General features: G+C 44.5%; 1 protein-coding gene across 3 annotated transcripts in view; it reads right to left on the bottom strand.

Moving 5' to 3' along the window:
• LOC125434149 (CUB and sushi domain-containing protein 1-like) overlaps nt 1–18,402 on the bottom strand; it is an 890,459-nt gene extending 872,057 nt beyond the window's left edge. Inside the window, exon 1 of one of the 3 annotated variants that reach the window (XM_048499152.1) lies at nt 18,210–18,402. In XM_048499152.1, the coding sequence (XP_048355109.1) occupies nt 18,210–18,342 (133 nt within the window). In that variant the 5' untranslated portion in view covers nt 18,343–18,402. The remainder of the gene's footprint in view (nt 1–18,209) is intronic. The other 2 variants (XM_048499153.1, XM_048499150.1) reach the window with 2 other exon arrangements.
• Between the last annotated feature and the right edge of the window lie 5,045 nt (nt 18,403–23,447).

The following is a 23,447-nucleotide window of genomic DNA, read 5'->3' as shown; positions in this document are numbered from 1 at the left end:
TCTTCTTCCCCAGAGCCTCCTCCTCCCTCTGCCCAAAATGTTATGTTTATACATCCGTGAATATGAAACAATCTCCGCGCAGCCGGGATGACGAGCAGGGGTTAAGTGAGCAGGTGTTAAGGCTGCAGTCCTCAGTTCGATTACTTTGGGGTAAGAGCCATGAAATCAGCAGGGCTTACCGAGTAAAGGGTACACACGGGGCTTTCCCCGTTGTTGGCCTCTCAGCTCAACCTAGCAGACAAACGGGCAGAGAAAGAGATCTGCATTTACTTTCCATTGAACTGCTGCTTTGGGAACAGGAGCAGATCTTTCTGGCCACACAAGACCCACTGTGCCTCCCATTCACTGGTGTTTGGGGCTTTCTGGCCTCTTGTAAGCGGACAGGCTGGCTTTACAGGGAGGCAATGCACTGTCACCGACACACACACACCGCCTTCTCTCTGTTGTCCTTGTTCTGTTCATTCATACAATCAGATGGAGGTTCTGGGGTAACAGCTGAAGGCTCTGTTTAGTCACCTGAGAAGCTCTGGCAAGGTCTGCAACCACGGCTATCTCCAATCAACAATTATCTCTCCCACACAAGGGCTCCATTCGATAGTAAGTGGCTACCCTGGAAGGCCCCATGCAGCAGTTGTGTTCTTTTCAGCCTCACATCAAAGCAAATGCTATTCTTTTAAAGTACACCTCAAACACCAGCCCCTTCTCACAATACCTCCGAAGAAGGTTGCTATGTAGATACAGGCTCTAATTCAATGGGAGGGATCGGGAGGAAGCGGAAGTGATGGGAATCGTTTGATTCACATGCTGACCCAACAGTGAGCCCTTTAAAGAAAGCACTACTTCTTTGGCGTGGGTTCTCATTCCAGTAGCCTCCCCATCCCCCCCCATCTCAAACACTGTTGACTGGTGGGACAGCAGTGCTGGGCTCTATAAACAGCCTCTCCCCATTCCCCACTCCCACTGATCCAAACACCAAATGAGGCCCATTTAGTACCCCCCCCACCCCACCCCCCCATCCCACCCAACTCACTGCTTGCTCACTGGTCCACCTGCTCATAGTCCTTCAGGACTATTTTCTATTACAGAAGCATGTACTTCTGCCGTACTACAACGACCGCACTTTTATCTTTCTGTGAGACAGAGTATACCTCAGAAGGGAGCAAACTCCTAAGAAAAGGCAGCCGCCAAGTCACTTTTGTGCAGGCCTAAATATTTGCTAGCATTATTAGAAGGCTGTGGTGGAACTGAATTAATCAGGAATATAACACACAGCATCCATTAAGCACTTCAGTGTTCAAAGCACTCCACACACAATTGCCCATTATGCATGGAATGCTTACCTCAGGACTTTTCTCTTCAGTAGCAGTGGGCTCTCCTTGTTTTTCTGTTTACATGTGAGGAGGCATTCCCTTCTGGATGTGCAATTTTTCTGCAGAGACCTTTTCTGGCCTGGTTTTCTTAACTCACCATCAACTTATTCTAAAGGCACATATCTTAAAAGGTACTTATTCTAAGGCACAGATCTCATTACATTTGAAGCCAAGATTGCTGGACTTAGTCTTTAAACTGTGTACTTTATCTGTATGACTGTTCCAAAATATAACCCCCCTTCTCAAAATGAAAGAAGAAAGCAATGACCTGGACCACAACCTGCCGAAGAAGGGGACATTGTGCTAAAGCTGATATTCTCTCCCCACCCCTTCACTTCCTGCTGCTGCTGTTAAAAGACGCTGTTATTTCTAAGCCCTCTGTATTATTACTATGCTGATATCTCGCTATATCAATAGAAATGCAGAGGTTGCTGTGTTTTGACTAAGCCCACGTGAGTGAACTTTTTCTCTTTCACTTGAAGGAGCCGGCAACATGGAAGAAGGGCAAGGGGCAAAAAGTGGATGGCAGTGGGAGGGAATGGGAAAGCTGGCTGTGGGTGGAGGGAACATGTCTAGAGCAAAGCTCTAGATTGTTGGCGGTAATTTGCACTCCAGGGATTACACTTCAAGCCCCTGCCAGCATGGCCACTGGCCATGCTGGCAGGGGCTGATGGGAATTGTAGTCCATAAACATCTGAGTGCCGTGCTGCCCGCCACCATGGCTCTAGACTCAATGCCAAATTTGCCTGCCCTGGGATGGTGAAGCAAAATTAAAATCATGCTGGAAGTAGTCTCACTTGCTGCAGAGAGAATGAAAGTGAAAGTGGGCTTGAAGAAATACATGCATACAAAAATCTTGCTGTGACAGACCTTCACCCCCACCACGCAGCAAACAAGTTGTGTATAATCAGCCCATCTTAAAATAGTCCTGTCAGTAGGCCAGAGCAATTGGTGGTGGAAATTAATGTCTCATCACAGTAGACTCATGGCGACCCTGTAGGGTTTTTGAGGAAAGAGATTTCTACACAGTGACTCTGGCCTTCTTTAGTGGTCTCCCATCCAAATACTAATGAAGGATGACCCTGCTTTGCTTCTGAGATCTGACAAGATTTAGCTAGCTTGGGCCATGAGGATCAGGTCAGGGCATCATTACTGCATTAATAAATGTAGGAGACTGAGGCTGTCAATATTGCCTACAGTAAGCCTAAGCGAGTTCATGGCTGGTATCAAACTATTTGAAATACTGCTAAAGCCGGAACCGGGTTTATTGTGTAGCAGGTAAAAGGTAGCCAGAGGCATCAGACAATTGATACCTGGTCTGGTATGGCTAGTCTTTTTATACTGGCAACCTGTCACAGGGATATTGCTGTTTGCACCTATCACTAGATTTTTTTATTGAGAAAATGTGTATGCCACTTCTCTAGAACCTGATCAAGGTGGCATGCACCTAAAAACAACAAAAACTTACCAAGCCAATAAAACCATGTCAATAAAAACAGGCTAGGACATAAAAACGAAATACAAACAGAGCAACCTAAAAAGCTTTTTAATAAGACAATCCACACAAGGGCTCCCTGATCTTTTTGATCTGGTGGGCATGCTTTGAATTTTGACATAACGTTTTGTGTGCAATCTCAAAACAGATGCCACAAGAGGCAGAGTCAACCACAAAATCTCAGGGGTTAGATCATGGATAACTCTAATAATTACCCTTCAACATTTCATGCAGAAGCTCTGTCTAATGGGATGACTTTTAAATAAACCTATTGTTTAAAAGAATTTTCTTGCATACACACATCTTATCCAAGGGAAACAGAAAAACAAGACCCTCCTGCTTAACCTTCAAATAGTGACGACCCCTTTAAACAGCTATTTCTTGGGGGGGGGAGGGGGGTCTATGCTTGTGTCTGGACTACCTTTATAATGGAAACCACTTTGGTCTGAAACGTGACCAACATTACCCAAACTCCTCGGGGCCTTGGCACCATTTTGGCTTTCAGCACCTGAGATGTAAAACCTTTAAATGAACTTACAAAAAGCAACCTTAAACTGAATCAGACCCCACAGGCCCATCAAAGTCACTATTGTCTACTCGGACTGGGAGTAGCTCTCCACAGTCTTGGGCTGTGGTCTTTCATATTATCTGATCCTTCTAACTGGAGATGTCAAGGATTGAACCTGGGACCTTCTGCACAGCAAGCAGACACTCTACCACTGAGCTATAGCCACTCCCCAAGCCAGAGTTGTGTTGTCCTGCAGGATGACACTGAAGAGGAGATTCCTAGGGACTTATATCTCCAGATAGTTATGGATTCGCTACTTATCAGCTCGCCAGCATGGCCAATTGGCCATGCTGGCAGGGGCTGATGGGAATTGTAGTCCATAACATCTGGAGTGCCAAAGGTTCGCCACCACGGCCTTAGGGCAAGCATGAGCCATTTGGTGAGATGCCTAATATCTAGCAGATGACACTATATTTTGGAGCCAGACACCGAGGAACAATGCTCTCGAAGCACTTCTCAGTGTCCACTGGGTTGCTATAACAATGCCAAAAGGCATCCAAAGAACTGCAAGGTCATCTTGTGAGACATGGGGAGCCTTTTTGATTTGCCGTATCAACCCAGACAGATTGAAAGGACATTGGCAGGAGGGGATAGGAAGGGGGAACAATGGGGGAATTCCCTTACAAATCCTCACAAATCTATGTGATTCTTTTCTGTTCCTCAAGAGGGCTCTGAGGCTGATCTCACAGGTTAGATCCCAATGTTTAAGAAAAGGGACAGCAAAAATACCAAAATAAAAATAAAATCATTATAGAAATGATAAAAGCTCTGTAGCTGCAAATTTCAATTTTCCATGTTGACCATCCCCACTCCCCATTTGGGCTGGCACCACTGTGGAAGCAGGGCTGAACATGATGGAGGCCAGTGGGAACGGGAGCCAGTGGAGATAGCAGCACCCACCTGCCCACTCGCTGCTTCTACTGCCCCTCCACATACGCTCCCTCCTTGTAGAATTGGAGCACAAGTACACAGAGTCAAGAACATTCTCACCACCCCTTAATGGCCTGCTAATTCCTCCTGTCAGTTGAATAACGGCTCACAGATGAGTGACAGCTCAGCTGTAAAAGAAGAAGACCCATTAAAGGGTTGGTTTGAGAAATGCTGCAAGCATTTCCCATCCATGGACTGGCTGGGGGCAGAGCTTCAGTGCCCCTTTAAGTCAGAACAAAGGAGGTCCCCCCCCCCCTTTGTCCTGGCTTAAAAGGGAAAGCCGCAGTTAATTGTTCTTACAGTGAGAACGCTGTCTTGCAAAGGCTCCTTATAAAAGCAGAGATAGCTGTGATCTACCCGGGGAAGCTTCCCTGTGTGGAAGTTGCCATGTAGACATCCACGGGAATTATTCCGCAGCACTCCTTCAGCAGAAAATTATTATGTCAGAACCAGCACTAACTCAGCATAAACCTGTTGGTCTCCCCCCTCCCCTGTCCCGAACAGTCCCTTTTGTTCTTGGAACTTTAATTAAACAATCCTTTTAAAATATTAACAGCTTCCAATGCCAAATAATAACCATTTGTTCACATTTCCCCTAATTCGATGAGGAGGGCTGTAAGTTATTGTTGTGACATTTCAAAAAACGCCCATCAACAACCGTGGATTTAAAACACAGACAAATGCACACACATTTTGGGCACAGTACACTGCAAGCAACTGTTTTGAGTCATAATAGGCCAGGACATTTTTAATGAGATAATGCATATTTGATACGCTTAAAAAGCAGCATTACAAATGTTCTCAACTTCTTCCTCTGGCTTACTGAATCTGCACAGAACTGCCAAGTGGAGTCATAAACCCATCAGCTTCACTTACATTCAGCAAACAAACTAAGCAAGGCTTGTTTGTTTAGCAAGCGGGGTCTCGATGGCTAGACGGGTAAAGGTCTGTTTTCCCCCCAGAGAGATGAGAAAGGTACGATCAAGCTACTGCTTCCCGTCAGGCATGAGCTGAACTGAGCTAAAGCCCAAATCCATGAGCCCCTCTACAGGTCTCCTGAGAAGTAAACAGCTCCCCCCAAATCCAAGCTTAGACTTCTTTCTCCATCATCTGCCCCTGGGACTCCATTTCTTGCCCCTCGATTCTCTCCAAACATTCAGATATTTACAGACATTATTATTATCTCTCATTTATATCAGTTTCTGTCAATCATAGGTGGTAATGGGAAACACGTGCAACTCTGAAACCTTTCCACATGCTTCTGGTCACTAAGTGTTGCATGAATGTAAGTAATGCACATATTTTATGCCTGCTCATCTACAGTGTGTGCAAGCTGGGACATGGTAAATGGATTTCTTCATGGTTCATATTTACAGTGCCAAGGCATAGTTAACACATGGTTCACCCTGCTCATACAACTTGGTGACTTCAGAGCATCAGGGGGACTAAGGCAATGCATGCTCCGCTTATGTGCAGTTGGGTATTTTAATTGAAATGGACTCTGAAGTTTCTTTACTTGCAGAGGACCACTTCTACATTTTCATAGATCCTTCCCCACCTTCCTGCACTCATGATTCCCACAAGATGGGTGTCACAACCCCAGGACTTGATCAGTGAATAAATACCATAGTATTTTGCAAGAGCAATTCTTCATTTATTGATGGCCAAAGAGCAGGGAAAGCTATGTTGATCTGTATTGTCAGGACTGAGAACATTAGAACAGGCAAAGCATTATATTCTGAAGCAGGGATATGTCAGGCCCACAACTAAATTTCTCCTCCTTGAGTAGCTGGAAAAGTACTCTGTCCTGCACTCACACATTCCTCAGACAGTGAAAACTGGGATGAAAAACACTTCAGCTTCACCGCATTTTTTCCTTGCAGCCGCAGGTATATACTGATAAGGGCAGACTGGTCCAGGATGTGGGACGAAAGGGTAAACATTCTCAAAGCCTAATGAGAGGTGCAAGCATTCAGTGAGGAAAGAAATATGGCAGTGACCTAGGTTAAGGATGATAGAGGCTCTTTTCTCCCTTGGACCAGCTTTCCCAGCCCCAATTTCGTCCTACAATCTTCCATAAAATTAGCTTTAGGATGTTGTAGGTTTTCCGGGATGTATGGCTGTGTACCTTTGCAGTATTTTTTCCAGGATCGCTTCAATTTTATGATTATGGCGACTGGCATCTTCAGAGGATGCCAGCCACAGATGCAGGTGAAACATTAGGAGAAAATACTACTGGAACACAGCCACACAACCCAGAAAACCCACAACATCCTACTGATTCTGGCCATGAAAGCCTTCAACAATACATTAAAATGAGCTTTGCTTCAACATGCCTTTTCACAACTGACCTCATTTTTAGCCTGATTCTCCAGTCAAAGATGGGGGACCTGATGCAGCCTGCAGGCTGGTACAGGGCCTAATACAAGATGGAGATGACTGGTCAACCACACATAGGCTAAAAGCAGAAGTGGATGGTGACACTTTGACTGGGAAATGGGAGATTACCCAGAGACCCTGACAGCATAACAGTGGTTTCTGGAACAATGTTCCATCCTGCCAGGAGGCACATTGGGGGAAGCAGAGTTCTGATATTTTCATACACCTTTTTGATCAGTGGCCTTCAACCCATGGGTAGGTTTCTCAGGTAAGGCTCATGACCTACTGGTGGGTCATGAGCCTTACTGAGTTCACCTTTGGAAAGACTGTTTAGGGAACAGTATGTTTCCATGGCTTCCTTTGAATGCATGCTGAGAACAGCAGAAGGATGTTGAGCTGAAGCAAATCAGAAGTGAGGAGGATTCCTCCATAGCTTTGACTAACCCTTACAACAGCCCATCTCCTGGTGCCTAGCTGGTGCTTCCCATCCCCAGCTCTTTTGGCCCGCTGACCACACTCCTGAGTTTTAACACTAAGGAGGTTATGACTCTGGCTCCCCATCTTGATATCACATGACCTTCTGTCATAAGTTTGGTCCTGGATCTTGAACAACTGAAAACTACCATAGAAAGACTGAAGACTACTGTTTTAATCCTACCGACACCAAGCGGCTAGGAGTGAAAGATAGTAAGAAGCATAGTAAGATAGTAAGAAGCATAGTAAGAACTGGAGAAGAGAAGTCTCAGTTGGAGGCCACAATAGAAGGGTCAGAAGGCAGCTGCAGTAGGTCCTAAGGTCCCATAGAGGTCTGTAGCTGGCTGTGTTTACCATCCAATTGGGTAGTGCAGTTCTGAGTAAACACTGAGGTCCAGAACCACTTCAGAACAGACATTTACACTCATTTTTATACCTACCCTATGACTGTTCCTAATCAAACAACTTTAGCAGTTTTCTAGAGCATTTTAAAAATATGCAAAATCTATTTGACCACAGAAGATATCAGGACACGGAACAGATACATAGACCATTGCCAAAGCTCTGAAAACCTGCTTCCCATCCTAGGCAACAGAGGCGACTCTCAAAACAAATTTCCTGTTATGTACCTGTTAACATAAAAGTGATAAAAACCCGGAATCTATAAACTCTGATGGGTTCTAACATGTAATCTTAAAAACTAACCTTGTATTCTAACTCTTATGGTTCCTAGACAAGGAACAAGGTGCACAAAGGCTGCTGACAGCCAAGCAATTGTGGAAGATTCACCAAAGCTTCGGTATTTTGGAGGGGCCCTATAGCTTTGGTGGGGAAGCTGAAAATTGCTTTCATTCTGGGGGGAAGAATTAGGACTAATAAAAGGAAACACTTCTTCACACAACGTGTGATTGGTGTTTGGAATATGCTGCCACAGGAGGTGGTGATGGCCATTAACCTGGATAGCTTTAAAAAGGGCTTGGACAGATTTATGGAGGAGAAGTCGATCTATGGCTACCAATCTTGATCCTCCTTGATCTCAGATTGCAAATGCCTTAGCAGACCAGGCGCTCAGGAGCAGCAGCAGCAGAAGGCCATTGCTTTCACATCCTGCACGTGAGCTCCCAAAGGCACCTGGTGGGCCACTGCGAGTAGCAGAGTGCTGGACTAGATGGACTCTGGTCTGATCCAACAGGCTAGTTCTTATGTTCTTATTCTGCAGCATTTTATACAAAGGAATTTTTCAAAATGTAAAATATACTGACTACCATACTAAACAAATATACAACACCCAGGCTTTCTCATAAACTAGGAAAGAACAATTAAACCACAACCAAATAATATGAAATGAGAAATGGACATGTTGCAATGTTTGCTGTTTTCAGGTTTCCTGTTCTGGCTCCAGCCCATTTTAGCCTATAAAGAAACAGATTTTATAAGCAGTTTAAATGGGATGTTATTTATTTTATTTGTCTGAAGACACCTGGCTTTGCATTTGAAACGGTTTTAACAAGGCCACAAAAACGCATGTTTCAGGAAGCTGGATTCCAATGTCGTAAAAAATTGGAAAGCAAATATTTCTTCCCGCAGTTCTTTCCTCAGACTCATATGATCAAGCTTACTTGAACGGTTGGATTCTGCTGCTAACAGCCTGAGAGAGTCCTGCAGCTGTCCTTAGAGGAGGTTGCACTAACAACTATTTATTCCAAGACATTAGCCGTTTTTGAGCATACTCAAAGGAAGTTAATGATTTTGGTTTTAGTATATTGGCCAATACGTCTTTCCAGACACAAAGCAATGAAAATAATGCGTCTGTCTTAAATGTGTTTTGGAACTCTGAGTTTGATTACTGGCTGTTTAGTAGAGAAAGTACTCCTGGAACGCAGAGAAATCTTCAGTGATGATTCCAACACAGCAGCCATGTTAGTCTGTTATAGCAAGTCCAGTGGTACCTGAAAGACTCACAAACTATATTATAGAATGTGCTTTGTGAGCCAATTTATTATTTTACCTCATACCAGAATAAATTATGTTAGTCTGTTTCCGGAAAACCAGAAAACAAGACTTTAATAGTCACATTTGAACCAATCTTTATTTATTTCATTTATATCCTTCCTTTTTCCCCAATGGAGGATCAACAGAAGCATGTATCACTATGAGGCTGAGAAGAAAAGATATGACTGGCTCATGGTCACCTACCGTGCATCAACAGTAGAGTGGGCTTTTGAACCTGGGGCACCCAGATCCCAATGTTATACAGCACTGCCTTCCTTTGGAGAAGGTATGTTCTCCAATCGTCAGCAACAGCTAGTGCACTGGTGGCGAACCTTTGGCACTCCAGATAAGCGGATCATAATTCCCATCAGTTCCACCTGGCCAAGTGCGGGAAGGGGCTGATGGGAATTGTAGTCCATAACATCTGGAGTGCCAAAGGTTTGCCACCATGGGAGCTAGTGTAAGCATTAGCTAGCTGCCTCACTCACTAGAACAGATCAGCTGGTTTAAGTGTCCTTCTTTCACTTCTAAATCTTGAAAGTGGGATCCAGGTCATAAAGTCTGAAGGAAAACATGGCTGTTTGTGCCCGTTGCCAGTTCCGTTGGGGCCATGTCCTCAGTGTTTTAAAATTCAGTAACCTGTTCTGCTAGAATAAAGGGAAAGTACTATGAACAGACAACGGTACACTTCATTAACTGATATGATGTCTGTAAGATATCTCTCAGTGTAATGTGTCTACAACCTGGTAAGCTAACTGTCAAGTGAACTTCAAAATGACCTGAGGAGGAGGCTGATCCCAGTCTTTCCCCTGCAGAATATTCTCTGACTAGCAGCAGCAAAACACCAACCTGTTCCCACCAAATCAGTGCAAAAAGCGAGGCTCCCTGCCCCCAAACTCTTGTGCTGTGGTCAGCAGATCAATCCTTTCTCATTTTTGGCAGGCTGCCAGCCTTTGATGACATCTCTTGCCAAGGAGGCTATGCAACTAAGAGGCATTTAGGGCCTTGTTGAAGAGCAGAGCTCCAGAATCAATTGTGGCGTATGAGGCTTTGAACCATTTGTCAGAAACCAGTAACTCCTCTGAAAACATCTCTCATAAAAAATATATCCACTGGTGTAGTGTGGTGTAGTGGTTAAGAGCAGGTGGATACTAATCTGGAGAACTGGGTTTGTTCCCCCACTCCTACATTCTTGTTGGGTGACCTTGAGCTAGTCAAGTTCATTCAGAACTCTCTCAGCCCCACCTACCTCACAAGGTGTCTGTTGTGGGGCAGTGGCGTAACTAGGCAAACTGGAGCCCTGGGCAAAACCTGAGTTTAATGCCTGTTTCAGGCATCAGCGCACAATAATACAGAAAAGGTGCCCTTGTAGCTACGCCCAGTGGCACATCTAGGCAAACTGGAGTTTGGTGTCCCCCATAGGCAGCCGTCCTCCCCCACCGTGACCAAGCAATGATTTTTTTACACCAGGTTGTTTCAAAGTCACCATCACATTATAGAACATGCCCCAACTCACAAATCTGAACACAGCAATAGGCCATGCCACACAGTAGAAATAATTTTTTTGAAAACATTTTCAAAATGCTTTCAAAATGTTTTATTACTGCTATGAAAACATTTTATGGTGTTGTGTCCAGTACCCCCCAACTGGGGGAAACAGCATCACTTTCAATGTTATTTAAACTGGGAACCCCAGATTCTCCCTTTAAGTTGGATTTAAAAGGAGAATCTGGGCTCCCTAGTTTAAACAAGTGATGCTGGAATCCACCCCCAAACAGCATCATTTTCAATGGTGTTTAAACTAGGGAGCCCAGATTCTCCTTTTTTAGGGGAGGAATTTAAAAGGAAAATCTGGGGAAATTTGGGGGGTGTCTGCTGTCAGGGGTGCAATTGTTAAGTTAGCAGCACCAAACTTTCAGGGTACCTTTAGGAGACTCTCCTGATGGTACCTCCCAGGTTTGGTGAAGTTTGGTTCAGGGGGTCCAAAGTTATCGACCCTCAAAGTGTAGCCCCCATCTCCTCTTAGCTCCCATTGGAAACAATGCGGGTGGGAAACCCCCTTTGGGAGTCCATATCTTTGGACTCCCTGAACCAAACCTGGGTGATAACATCAGGAGAGTCACCCAAAACAGCCCTGACATTTTGGTCCTTCTAGCCCAGTGGTGGCGAACCTTTGGCACTCCAGATGTTATGGATTCATAATTCCTTATCAATATTCGCCAGCATGGCCAATTGGCCATGCTGGCAGGGGCTGATAAGCATAAGCATAAGCATTTTATTGTCATTGTGCACGCACAACGAAATTTACAGCAGCATTCCTCGATGCACACAATTTCAGACTCATACATCATCATCCTCCACCCATCCCTACACAGCCCCAAATACATCAATATGAAGCAGCGGAGTTTAGCATAGCCACAGCTCTAGAGTAGAAGCTGTCTCTAAGCCTCTTTGTCCTAGTTCTGCGGGCCCTGTATCGTCTTCCTGATGGTAGCAGTTTAAAAAGTGGGTGTGCTGGAGTAGACGGGTCCCTCAGGAATATTTTTTTGGGCTTTATTTAGGGTTCGTGCATTGTAGGTTTCTTCCGAGGGGGGGTGAGGGCAGCCGATAAACCTTTTTGTGCAGTAGTGATCACCCTTTGGAGCTTTTCCTATTCCCGGGCCACTGTGCAACTGGAGAACCATACACAGATGCAGGAGGTTAGGACACTCTCTATAGGACAGCTGCAAAAGGACACCAGGAGCCGCATCCAGTTGTTAAGCTTCCCTTAAAAGTCTCAGATAGTACAGTCTTTGGGAATTGATGGGAATTGTAGTCCATAACATCTGGAGTGCCAAAGGTTCGCCACCATGATTCTAGCCTAAAAACTGCGCCGCCTGCAGGCCAAAAACGGAAAGCCCACAAAAATACCAAAAAAAACCTCACAAATGAACTCTGCATTTTTGGCACCCGCCAGAAGGGGGGGCCCTGGGCAACTGCCCACTTTTCCCAATGGGCATTACCCCCCTGTTGTGGGGAGAGGAAGGGAATGGAGTTTGTAAGCCCCATTGAGTCTCCTTATAGGAGAGAAAGGGAGAGGTTTAAATTCAAACTCCTCCTCTTCTCCTTTTTCATAGCAAAACCTGTTTCAGCATTGTCTCTTGCCTGGGCCTGATTAGAGTTGGGCAAAACAGCCTGCTCTTTTCACCACAACTGAACTGAAAAGAGGCATCCATATTACTAATTTCATTTATAGTTCACCTTCCATGCAGAGACTCAAGGCAGATTACAAATTATATGTATGATTTTTTAAAAATCAGAAGTCACCTGAAAGACCCCGCTGAGAAGATATCCTGGAGATCATAGCACAGACAGAGGCTGGGCCAGATCTGCAGCAACATCACTAATTTATGCTACTAATAGCAGCCCATGTAAATGAGAAGACTACTCTCCATAAGGAATGATGGATGGTTACGGGCAAACTATTGACTGGTCTTTTTCGGGACCCTCTTAACAAGCAACTAACAGTTTATTGGGATATCCATTATTCTTTGGCTTAACAATTCCTACCCTTTCTGTCAACGGAGTAATCCTTTATGGCAGCAATTCTGAAACTTTTCTGCCATCACAGAACACTTCTCCCACCAGCAAAAAAGTCAGCATCCCCCTATTTGATGCATGGCCCCTGTGAATTGGAGAGAACAGGAGCCATATTCTAGGTGTACAATTGGTTCACATGGAAGGGCCCAATCATGATGTCCCTGGTTTCCTCCACATCCCCTGATTAGCACTAGTGGCTGTCTGAGAGTTTCTCTCCATGAGGTCCAGATTCTGCTGGTTATCACGTGATCTGCAAGCATAGGGAAGACTTATTCAAAAGAGGATGTGGTCTCTCTCTGAAGCTACATATAAGCAGGTCCTGGAACAATTTGTATTTTTCAGCTCTGTTGTCTGTAACAGACTTGCTCTTCTAATTTTTTTTTCCTTCAGTCACCTGCTCTCTATGGAGTTCCAATGTGGCAAGGAGGTCGTCTAGTGGGCACCCTTCCATTTCTATAACTGTTCATATTTTGTGGGGATACCAGGTTGGCAGAGAACAAGAAAGTGTACATCAACAGCACAAAAATAACTGAAAAGATTCAAACCATGGAGTGGGGGAAAATGACAACAACCCCACGGAAAACAATCTTAAGAATACAAATACAGAGCTTGCTGTGCAGGGATGAGATCCTAATTTTCATAACGGGAGGAGCATTCTCTGGGCAATTCTGCCTCTAATGGAATGCAGGTGGTGGTGCATAATTGATGCTCCCATTGTCACCAAGTGTGGTTCTGTAACTGCAAAACAAATGGCTGATGTCTACAAAGATGCGTAGGAAGCTAGCTAGAATAAAAACAAGAGAATGCTCCATCACCGTCAATGGATCCTTCTTCAACTTTGCAAAAAGGGTTTGTTGTTGTTGTTTTAAAGGGGGGGGGGAGTGAAATGTTTCTGCTGCCCAAAGGTAACTTGGAATGTTTAATTCCTTGCTGCTACCACAATCAGAGTTCAAGATGCAGCTGAAAGATTCCAATTATGACAAAGAATTCAAGGAATTTTAACGGCAATTAAATAGTTTTGACTAGTGAATGTCATAGGGGAGGGCGGCATGTATCAACCATGTGCTGTCACTAAATTTTACCAAAATCTAAATGTAAAGCAAATTTAGAATCTTATTTATTTAGTGCATTTATACCCCACCTTTCTCTCAGTGGGGATCCAGAGTGTCTTATGGCATTCTATTCTCATTCAGTTTTTCCCCTTGCAACAACCCTGTGAGGTTAGGCTGAGGGAATAGTGATTTCCACACAGCAGAAACAAAACATCTTGGGGATGTTCAAAAAGCATTTTGGGGGGGGCAGTTTGCAGTTCTCTCCCACAAAACATTTTCAAAACGTTTTATTCCTCTCAACCCAGGTCTTCCCCTTAACCTGGTCTGCAGACGTTTCTTGACTGCAAAGCAAATAAAAGCAGGCAGGAAACACTTTATTTCTCCCGCCCAAACCTCTTACTTCTATTTTCACTGCTCGAGCCCACCATTTTATGTGCTGCAGCAGAGATTCTCTGAAGGTTCCCCATGGAGGTTTTCTCTGCTTGTAGCTCATCTGCATGCGTTTTCTGTGTAAGAGTACATGAAAGAAGTTTGTTTTGCCTAGAAATTTGGTGGACAAGTCATTCCCCCCTCCCCTTTTTTTGAGCGTAATGTCTGTGAAGCAACGGCGACACGATTAGAGATGCTGCAATATCCGCATATTTATGTTGCTGTAGCTTCGCAGACATCCCCCTGACAACAAAAAAGGGAAAAACAAGACATGTGTAGGAACGCTAGGTAAAGAACCTCCTTTATTCATTTACTTTTTACATGGAAATCGCACGCGGATGAGCTGCAAGCAGAAGAAACCTCTGTGGAAAACCTTCAACAAATGGCGAAGGCATGGAGAATCTCTGCAGCAGTACACAAAATGGCAGGCACAAATTGGAAACTGACCAGAATTCTGTGCAGCAGGTGGGGGAAAAGATCTGTTTTGGCCAGCCACGCTTTTGGCTGGCTTTTTGGCAGGCTGTGCAGGAACTAAAAAAAGCCAAAATGGATCTTTTTAAAAAACGTCTGCAGGATATTTTATTTCTACTGTGCGGAAATCTCCATTGTGACTGGTCCAAGGTCACCCAGCAAACTTCCATGGCACGGGTAGGAATTTGAACTAGGGTCTCCCTGACACTAGGCTGACACTCTTAACGACTACACCACACTAGTTCCTACTTTCAGAACATCTATGTCAGTGATGACCAACCTATGTCTCTCCAGATGTTCATGGACTACAATTCCCATCAGCCCCTGCCAGCATGGCCAATTGACCATGCTGGCGGGGGCTGATGGGAATTGTAGTCCATGAACATCTGGAGAGACATAGGTTCGCCACCACGGATCTAGGTAAATAGCAAAGAAAAGCATTAACATTTTGTAAAGAAAAGTGAAATTTGTCAGCAAGGACCATATTCCATACTATGCGGAGGACTGTCAACTAAACATATCAGGACAGAAGAGTTGGGACCCAGTAGCCTGAGAGACAAATCAGATGGCAGGGTCCCTACTGGTCTGGTGGTGCCTAACGGCCAACTGCTAAGTTATGTTTTTTCTTTATAGCATAGAATTGCGTTATAATATGTGATACGTGGTTTTATTCCAAGTTGGTCACTTGAAGCATCAAAAGGACTTAGGGCCTGCAGTTGCCCACTCCAGTTTTGAAAATTCTTGGATATTTGTGGGGCAGAGCCTTGGGAAAGTGGAGTTTGGGGAGGGAGCTCACCAGCTATGCGATTCCACTGGTTTGACCTTTGAAAGCTGCCATTTCCTCTAGCTGAACTGATTTCTGTAGTCCAGAGAGGAGATGTGATTGCAGAAGAAGCCCAGCCCCTACCTGGAGCCAGGTAACCTGAGATGGGCCTCAAGGAGGACACAGCCATTCAGGCCATTTTCTCAAGCATTTCACCTTCACCTCCTCAAAACAAACCCACAATCTGGCAGACCAGACAACACAGCGCCCTGTTTCCATGACAATAGGTGGCTTGGACCGGAGACCCAACCATCGCTTGCAGCAAGACATTTGAAAACTGTTGTCCTATTCCTCTCCCCCATTCCCTTTAATATTATTTAGCTTGTGTCAATCATGCCCATTTTTATTACCATGAGGCTTTATTGGATAGCCAAAGGAAACAATGTAAAGACACTGGAACCCCAGGGTAGTTGAGATTCCAAACAGAGGCTTAATAGCATTCTGGTCTTTCGCGTCTGCCACGTCAATCAATCGTTAGGCATGCTGGGAGTATTTCTCATCTACTCCACAAAAAGCAACAATTCCAGACAGACAAATAGCAGCACTCTGCAATTCTAATAATAGAAAGTCATTGCCATCATGACGAGACATGACATCTGTTTTCAAACACTGTTTCTGGGGCATGTGTGCATGTAAAGCAATCAAGAGGTTTTATGCCTCAAAATAAAATGTGTCATCTTGCCTGGCAGACTTCAAGAAATTTGTGGGGAAAGCCTCCATTGAGCTCGGCTGCAACAACTGTTCTATGGGATGGCTGCAGAATTGCATTGGCCAGTGCTGATTGCTATCCCGCCAGAACTCCAACACAACAGTTTTCCTTTCTTGATGTAACAAATTCTGTGCAGGGTCTTCAAGAAGTATGAGGCAGGAATTCAGGTTGTACATCATTAATGAGTTCTGTTAAGGTTGTCAGCTCCAGGTTGAGAAGACTTTTTTTCTCCAGGGAGTATGTAACCCTACTACTGGATGGTATTGCTGAAGGTGAAAGAGGCAAAGGAGAACTAGAGTAGTCTTGTACCTAATGATATGCAATAGCTGCCCCCCCCCCAACTGCCAAGTGGATCACCCAAAGCTAGAAAAAATCTTAAAATAAAAAGAGGAAAGGGTGATGGAAAAGAATGCCAAGTTCTCGTAAAATCTCAACCACCATTTCTGGTTTCCTAAGCAACCTCGAGCAACTTAAAACCTGACAGAAGAGAAGGAAACAGAAACAGCAGGGGGAGGGGAGGGAAAATGGAGGAAAACTAGAAAATGTGTCAGTGGGGGTGTGTGAACTGGGGGGCAGTAAGACAGGGGAGGATAGGAGCCGATGGTGGGAAACTGGGCCAGAACAAGGGAGGTGGCACCAGATGGGAAACAAGAGGGGTTACAAGATGTCGCCTCTCTACAATTTCTCATGGATTCTCCCTCCAGTTTAACCAAACAGGTAAACATTTTTAGAAGTATTACTTTAAAAAAAATACTCAGAAGGGGTGGTATTTTTCAATCTCACCAAGAATTTTATCCAAAAACGGCAAATATTTTTGGTTCAGTTCAACTTAAGATTGGTCTCTACATAAGGTAGTGTTTCCCACCTCCCCCTGCCTTATTATTGTGAGGAAAAAATGATCCAGTGCAAAGTACTAAGATGAAATGATTATTTCCCACAGCTGAATTGAAAAATAAGGTTTCTTAGTGGAGTCATCAGCTCAGCATGAAGTTCCACTAAGAAGTCAAAGATGGATGACGCTAACTTAAGAGCAGAAAAATTAAGGCAGTGAAACAGTTTCGTACCGGAATCAATTCAGCTGCATCCACCCCACATATTTGGGGCACCAATAATACAAGTGTGCAATAGCAGATAAGCACAAGACAAAAACAAGACAGCCACAAATATAATGGATGTGCAGCTCGCTGAGAGGAACACTGAAAACATACATCTCTGGGCATACCATATTTAAATGCAAGATTTATACTCTGATTTGAATTGCTAATTGATAAAATTAACAGAAAGTCAATAGAAGAATCAATACATGATAATCAACTGAAAGATGTGGGGATTATTTGCTGGGAGGAGAAATGTATAGCAGGAACACTCAACCCTAACTTAGATATAGATACTGTTATATATCCCAACTCATTGGCTGGTCCCATGAGGCGCATGTCACAAAAAGCAATTGGGAATCTTTTCTACACCTTCACAAAAGAAAATAGCATGGTCAGGTTCACATATATGTCAGAACACAGGAAAAAAGGGCAGATCGCAGCAGCATTCCAATTATTGAGCACCTTTTAGAAAATCAAGATTCAAGTCCTTTTGGCTACAAAGTTCTGCTTGAAAGCATGCGAGTAACTTTTGCTGAAATCTAATTCCAGAGAGTTAGCTGAATAAGATTTCTTACTGCTGAGAGCAGGGTTTCTACATCAGTCTTTCCTTCCCCATGCCTATCAGAATCAGAATCAATTAGGTAAAACAATAAAAGTGCAAAACACCCCTTGCCCCAAAAACCCCATGGGGTCACCACAACAAAACAGGGAACTCTATTTTCATGACATCATTTTGGATCCCCTCTCCTAGCTTGCAGAACACCTCCAGAACATCTCCTGTTTTATTTTGAGCTGAGACAGAGCGATGAATTTACAATAAGAGGAAGAAATGCACAGCTACCTCGACAGGAGGGCAGAGGGAAGTCCCAGGAGGCAGTGTTTTCCGAACTTGCATGGCAAGTGAGTAGTGCATGGCCCTCCAGAAAGAAGCCTGGGTTGCAGCTGTAACGCACTTTGTCGCCCACGCTGAACATCGTCCCCTGCTGGATTCCATTCTGGAGCCTTCCTGGATTTCCACAGGTGTGACTTGGTAGAACTGTCAGGAGAGAGAAATCACATTCAATTATAGTCCAAAAGCATCCCATTATAATTACTTGCTCTCAAAAACCATCATTCTGATTCGTTGCCAGCTCCAGCTTGAAAAAAAACCCTGGAGATTTTGAGGGCGGAGCCTGAGGAAGATGAAGTTTAGGGATGGAAGGGAGTTCAGTGGGGATGTAATGTAACATGATAGTGTTAACAAGCTACCATTTCCTTCAGGGGAATGATCTCTGTGGACTGGAGATCGGCTGTAATTCTGGGAGATCTTCCCTCCTCATTCTCCAGTGGACTCCCCTTTCCCCTGCCTCCCCCACTCCCTCCCTCTATCCAGGCTTTCTGCCATCCACTTTATCCTTCACAACACTGAAATATAACTAATTACGGCAGCCTCTCTCTCAGGCCGGGGGAGAATGCAATAGTGTCTTTTTCCAACTACTGGTAGTGAGAAACCTGGCATGACTGTGGCTGCTTCAGAATGCACACCAGCAGTGGCGTAGTGGCTAAGAGCAGGTGCACTCTGATCTGGAGGAACCGGGTTTGATTCCCAGATCTGCCGCTTGAGTTGTGGAGGCTTATCTGGGGAATTCAGATTAGCCTGGGCACTCCCACACATCAGCTGGGTGATATGGGCTAGTCACAGCTTTTTCCAGGAGCTCTCTCAGCCCCACCCACCTCACAGGGTGTTTGTTGTGAGGGGGGAAGGGACAGGACAGGTAAGCCCCTTTGAGTCTCCTACAGGAGAGAAAGGGGGATATAAATCCAAATCCAAACTCTAACATAGAAGAGAATCAGCGAATTAGAGTTGGAAGAGACCACAATGGCCATCAAGTCCAAACCCCTTCCATGCAGGAACACACAAAAGTTCCCTTGACAGATGGTCATCCAGCCTCTGTTTAAAAATGTCCAAAGAAGAAGACTCCACCACCCTCCAAGGCAGCGCATTCCTTTGTTGAACAACCCTTACTGTCAGAAAGCTCCTCCTAATGTCTACGTGGAATCTCTTTTCCAGAACGTTCAGACAATGTCATAGGTAATGTGCACATGATTGATCTGGTTTTCCCTTTCACTTTTGATAAAACATAAATCTAATTTTCTCCAAAGTGAAAAGAAAATGGCAGCGTCTCCGCAGGTACCGTAGTGCCCATTTTAGATGTCTGCCCCTAACCACCCCAGGGATAAGGCAGGGCAGTGGTGGGATTCAGCAGGTTCATACCACTTCGGCAGAACTGGCTGTTAAAATGGTGCTTGTAAACAATGGTTAAATTGTTTGAATCCCACCACCGGAACCGGTTGTTTGAATCCCACTCCTGAGGCGAAGAGACTGAAACTGTAGTTCCTAAAATGATGGAGCCTTTCCTTCCTTTTCAGTCCTTTAAAGAGATTTCTTCATAAGCTATACTTCAGCATAACCATGCAGCTGGGTAAAAGGAAGGTGGAAAGGCCTTTAAGGGATTTATAGGGAAGCTTTAAAGAGGGTAAGCAATGCATAAGAGCTGAAGAGCAAGCAATGCAGGAACAGGATTTGTGGACACCATTCTTGGTAGGGTTGCTACCTCCAGGTTAGGAAATTCCTGGAGATTTAAGGGTAGAGCGAGAGGAAAATATTATTTGGGGAGGCAAGAGACCTCAGTTGGATAGAATGGCACAGAGGCCACCTTCCAAAGTAGCCATTTCCTCCAGAACTGACCCTTGCCATCTGGAGATCAGTTATAATTCTGGAAGACGTGCCTGGAGGTTAACCAACACCACTCTACACCAAATTGCACTTAGGTTCACAAGAACCAAATCAGTTCACAGGAACCAGGTCACAAGAACCAGATCTCAGTCCTAATATTGCTGATTTCTCTTTTCCACCAACAGGTTACTGAAGTCAACAGTGCAATAACGAAGACTGTAGAAATATTCAAATAAATATTCTATTTGAACCATTTTGTGCTTGTTTCTTGTGTAACAATATTTCAAAACTTGAAACTATGCACCCGTGTATATATGTGCCTTACATTCAATCATGGGTGCCCATGATTTAATGTAGGTGGCATATATATTGGCTTAAATATCAATTTTATCACCAGATTCTCAGCCTTGCAATGGGCAGCTCAGCAGCATCACCCATTGCCTGCCATATTATGGCAGCTGAAGAAGAAGAAGAAGAAGAGGAGGAGGAAGAGGAAGAAGAGGAAGAAGAAGAAGAGCTGGATTTATATCCCCCTTTCTCTCCTGCAGGAGACTCGAAGGGGCTTACAAACTCCTTTCTTCTTCTCCCCCTCACAACAAACACCCTGTGAGGTGGGTGGGGTTGAGAGAGCTCAGAAGAACTGTGACTAGCCCAAGGTCACCCAGCTGGCAGGTGTTGGGAGTGCACAGGCTAATCTGAATTCCCCAGATAAGCCTCCACAGCTCAGACGGCAGAACAGGGAATCAAACCCGGTTCCTCCAGATTAGAGTACACCTGCTCTTAACCACTACACCACTGCTGCTCCTAGAAGCTAATGTCACCTCTATGTCAGGATGTGCCTTCCTTTGGCATCAAAGGAGCCAGGCAAGGGGCAAGAATTCTCACCTGGGCAGAGGGGAAACAACTGCCTCCACCTTCTATCGTGTTAATGGATCTTTTCCTGTACCCCCTCTCTCTGCTGTTCCTTTGATGCTTGCAATTGCAGCTAATTAGAAGCAACCCTGGCGCCTTCCCAACAAGGGAGGAGGCAGGTGGCTGGGAACTATCGCTGCACTGGCCTTAAGACACTCAACTCCCAAAAATCTTTTTTTCTATTATATTGTTCTCACATTCCATGGGAATCTGGGAGGGGGGATTTATGGCGGGGAACTCTGAAGGGATAAAAGTAACTGTGCTTTCTGGCTTTCTGAAAAACCAGGTACTTGCTGGGATCAATAAAGACTTCTGGTTTGATATCAAGAGTCCGCGTATTTTCTCCAATCTCAAGATCTGACACTCTAACAGTTCTAAGCATCCCTTTCTTAGTAATATCAAACTATACAAAAGATATATCAATGACATTTTTTGATAAATGATGAGAAAACATGCTCATAAGATTATTTTTGGTTGGATGAATACTATACATGACACTATTAAATTTGCATGTCACCCCTATTGTGACTCTATACCCGTGGTGGCGAACCTTTGGCACTCCAGATGTTATGGACTACAATTCCAATCCAGCCCCTTCGAGTGGCCAATTGGAAGGGGCTGATGGAAATTGTAGTCCTGTATCTGGAGTATATAAAAGTCCTCCACTACAACAATCTATACCATTGTGTATCACAATCAGCAAAACAAAACTAGTATTAGAAACTACACTAAATCCACTGATAAGAATTCTTTTTTTCATTCAAATAATCTCACGCTAAACATCTAATTAGGAATAACCCTTATAGGCAGTTTTTGCAATTAAAGCACAATTCTTCAAAGATTCAGAATTTCCATAGAGATGTAGAGAAGATGTATGAACAGTTTATAAAGAGAGGACACCCTGCAAATGTCGTGGCAGAAGCATTGAGGAAATCTGAAAATAGATCTGGGAGTGAGTTATTAAAGGACAAGGACAAGAATGCTAATCAGAGATTGTTGAACATAATCATTTAGCATTTAAAATCAGTAACATCATAAAGAAACACTGGCATATCAATTCAATCATACTTGGTTGTGAGGACCTGCCTTTTATTGGATATAAGAAGACTGGACCACTAAAGGATAAATTGATCCATGCAGATAGAATGCATAAAAAAAATTGGAGAGCAGCCAGGTGGCTGGTTTTTACAAATGAGGTTCATGTTCCACATGCCATTTGGCTTATGCAGCTAAGGCATTTGAACCTAAATTTAGAAGATGGTTGACACAATTCTTTAATTGCAATAGCAAATAAGTAGTGTATATAAATCATATAAAAATGCAAGTTATTATATGTGGGGCAAAAAACAAAGACCCAGTAAACTCCACATATCTGAGGTTTAGATGTTGCATTTAAACACCAACATCTTGAGATTCCCATTAGTTCCAACACTTTATTGAGAAAGGTCACACTGAAGAAGAGAAGAGTTTGGATTTATACCCCCTTTTCTCTCCTGTAAGGACACTCAAAAGGGCGTACAAACTCCTTTCCCTAGATAGTCCTCTAGCTGGTCGAAGAAGAAGAAGAAGAAGAAGAAGAAGAAGAAGAAGAAGAAGGAAGAAGAAGGAAGAAGAAGAAGAAGAAGAAGAAAGAAGAAGAAGAAGGAAGAAGAAGGAAGAAGGAAGAAGAAGGAAGGAGAAGAAGAAGAAGAAGAAGAAGAAGAAGAAGAAGAAGAAGAGAAGAGAAAGAGAAGAAAGGGAGGAGGGAGGAGGAGGAGGAGGAAGGAGAGTTGGATTTATATCCCCCCCCTTTCTGTCTGGTAGAAGGAGGGCACTCAAAGAGGGCTTACAGAGCTCCTTTCATAGCCCCCCTCAACAACAACAAACACCCTATAGGGTGGGTGGGACTGAGAGAGCTCCAAAGAACTATGACTCACCCAGTTGGCGTGTGTTGGAGTGACAGGCTAATCTAGTTCCCCTGATAAGCCTCCACAGCTCAAGAGACAGAGTGGGAAATCAAACCCAGTTCTCCAGATTACAGTACACCTACTCTTAACCACTGTGCCACTGCTGCTCTTTGAAAATGACTTCCAGTTTTTAGTTCTAGAAAAAGTCCACACCAGAGGCGTAGCTAGACCAGAGTGCGCCCGGTGCACACTCTGGCTTTTGCGCGCCCCCCCTGCAGCGCTTCCGCCCCCCGCGGCACCCCCCGCGGCACCCCCACACACGTTCCCCCTTTTGCGCACCCCACGCCACTTACTTTTAGGAAAGGAGAAGGCCGGAGAAGAAGGCCAGAAGCCTGCCTGCGTTGCCCGGGCCTGGTGGGAACTACATTTCCCAGGAGCCCCTGGGAAATGTAGTTCCCACCAGGCCCAGGCAACGCAGGAGGGCTTCCGGCCTGCGCCATTCCTAAAAGTAAGTGGGAATGGGTAACCTCTTGCTTAATGGGAGGGGGAGAGGGGATTTTTCCGC

The sequence above is a fragment of the Sphaerodactylus townsendi genome, linkage group LG06, assembly GCF_021028975.2.
Source record: "Sphaerodactylus townsendi isolate TG3544 linkage group LG06, MPM_Stown_v2.3, whole genome shotgun sequence".
Classification (NCBI taxonomy): Eukaryota; Metazoa; Chordata; class Lepidosauria; order Squamata; family Sphaerodactylidae; genus Sphaerodactylus; species Sphaerodactylus townsendi.
This window is presented reverse-complemented; position numbering and strand designations above follow the sequence as displayed.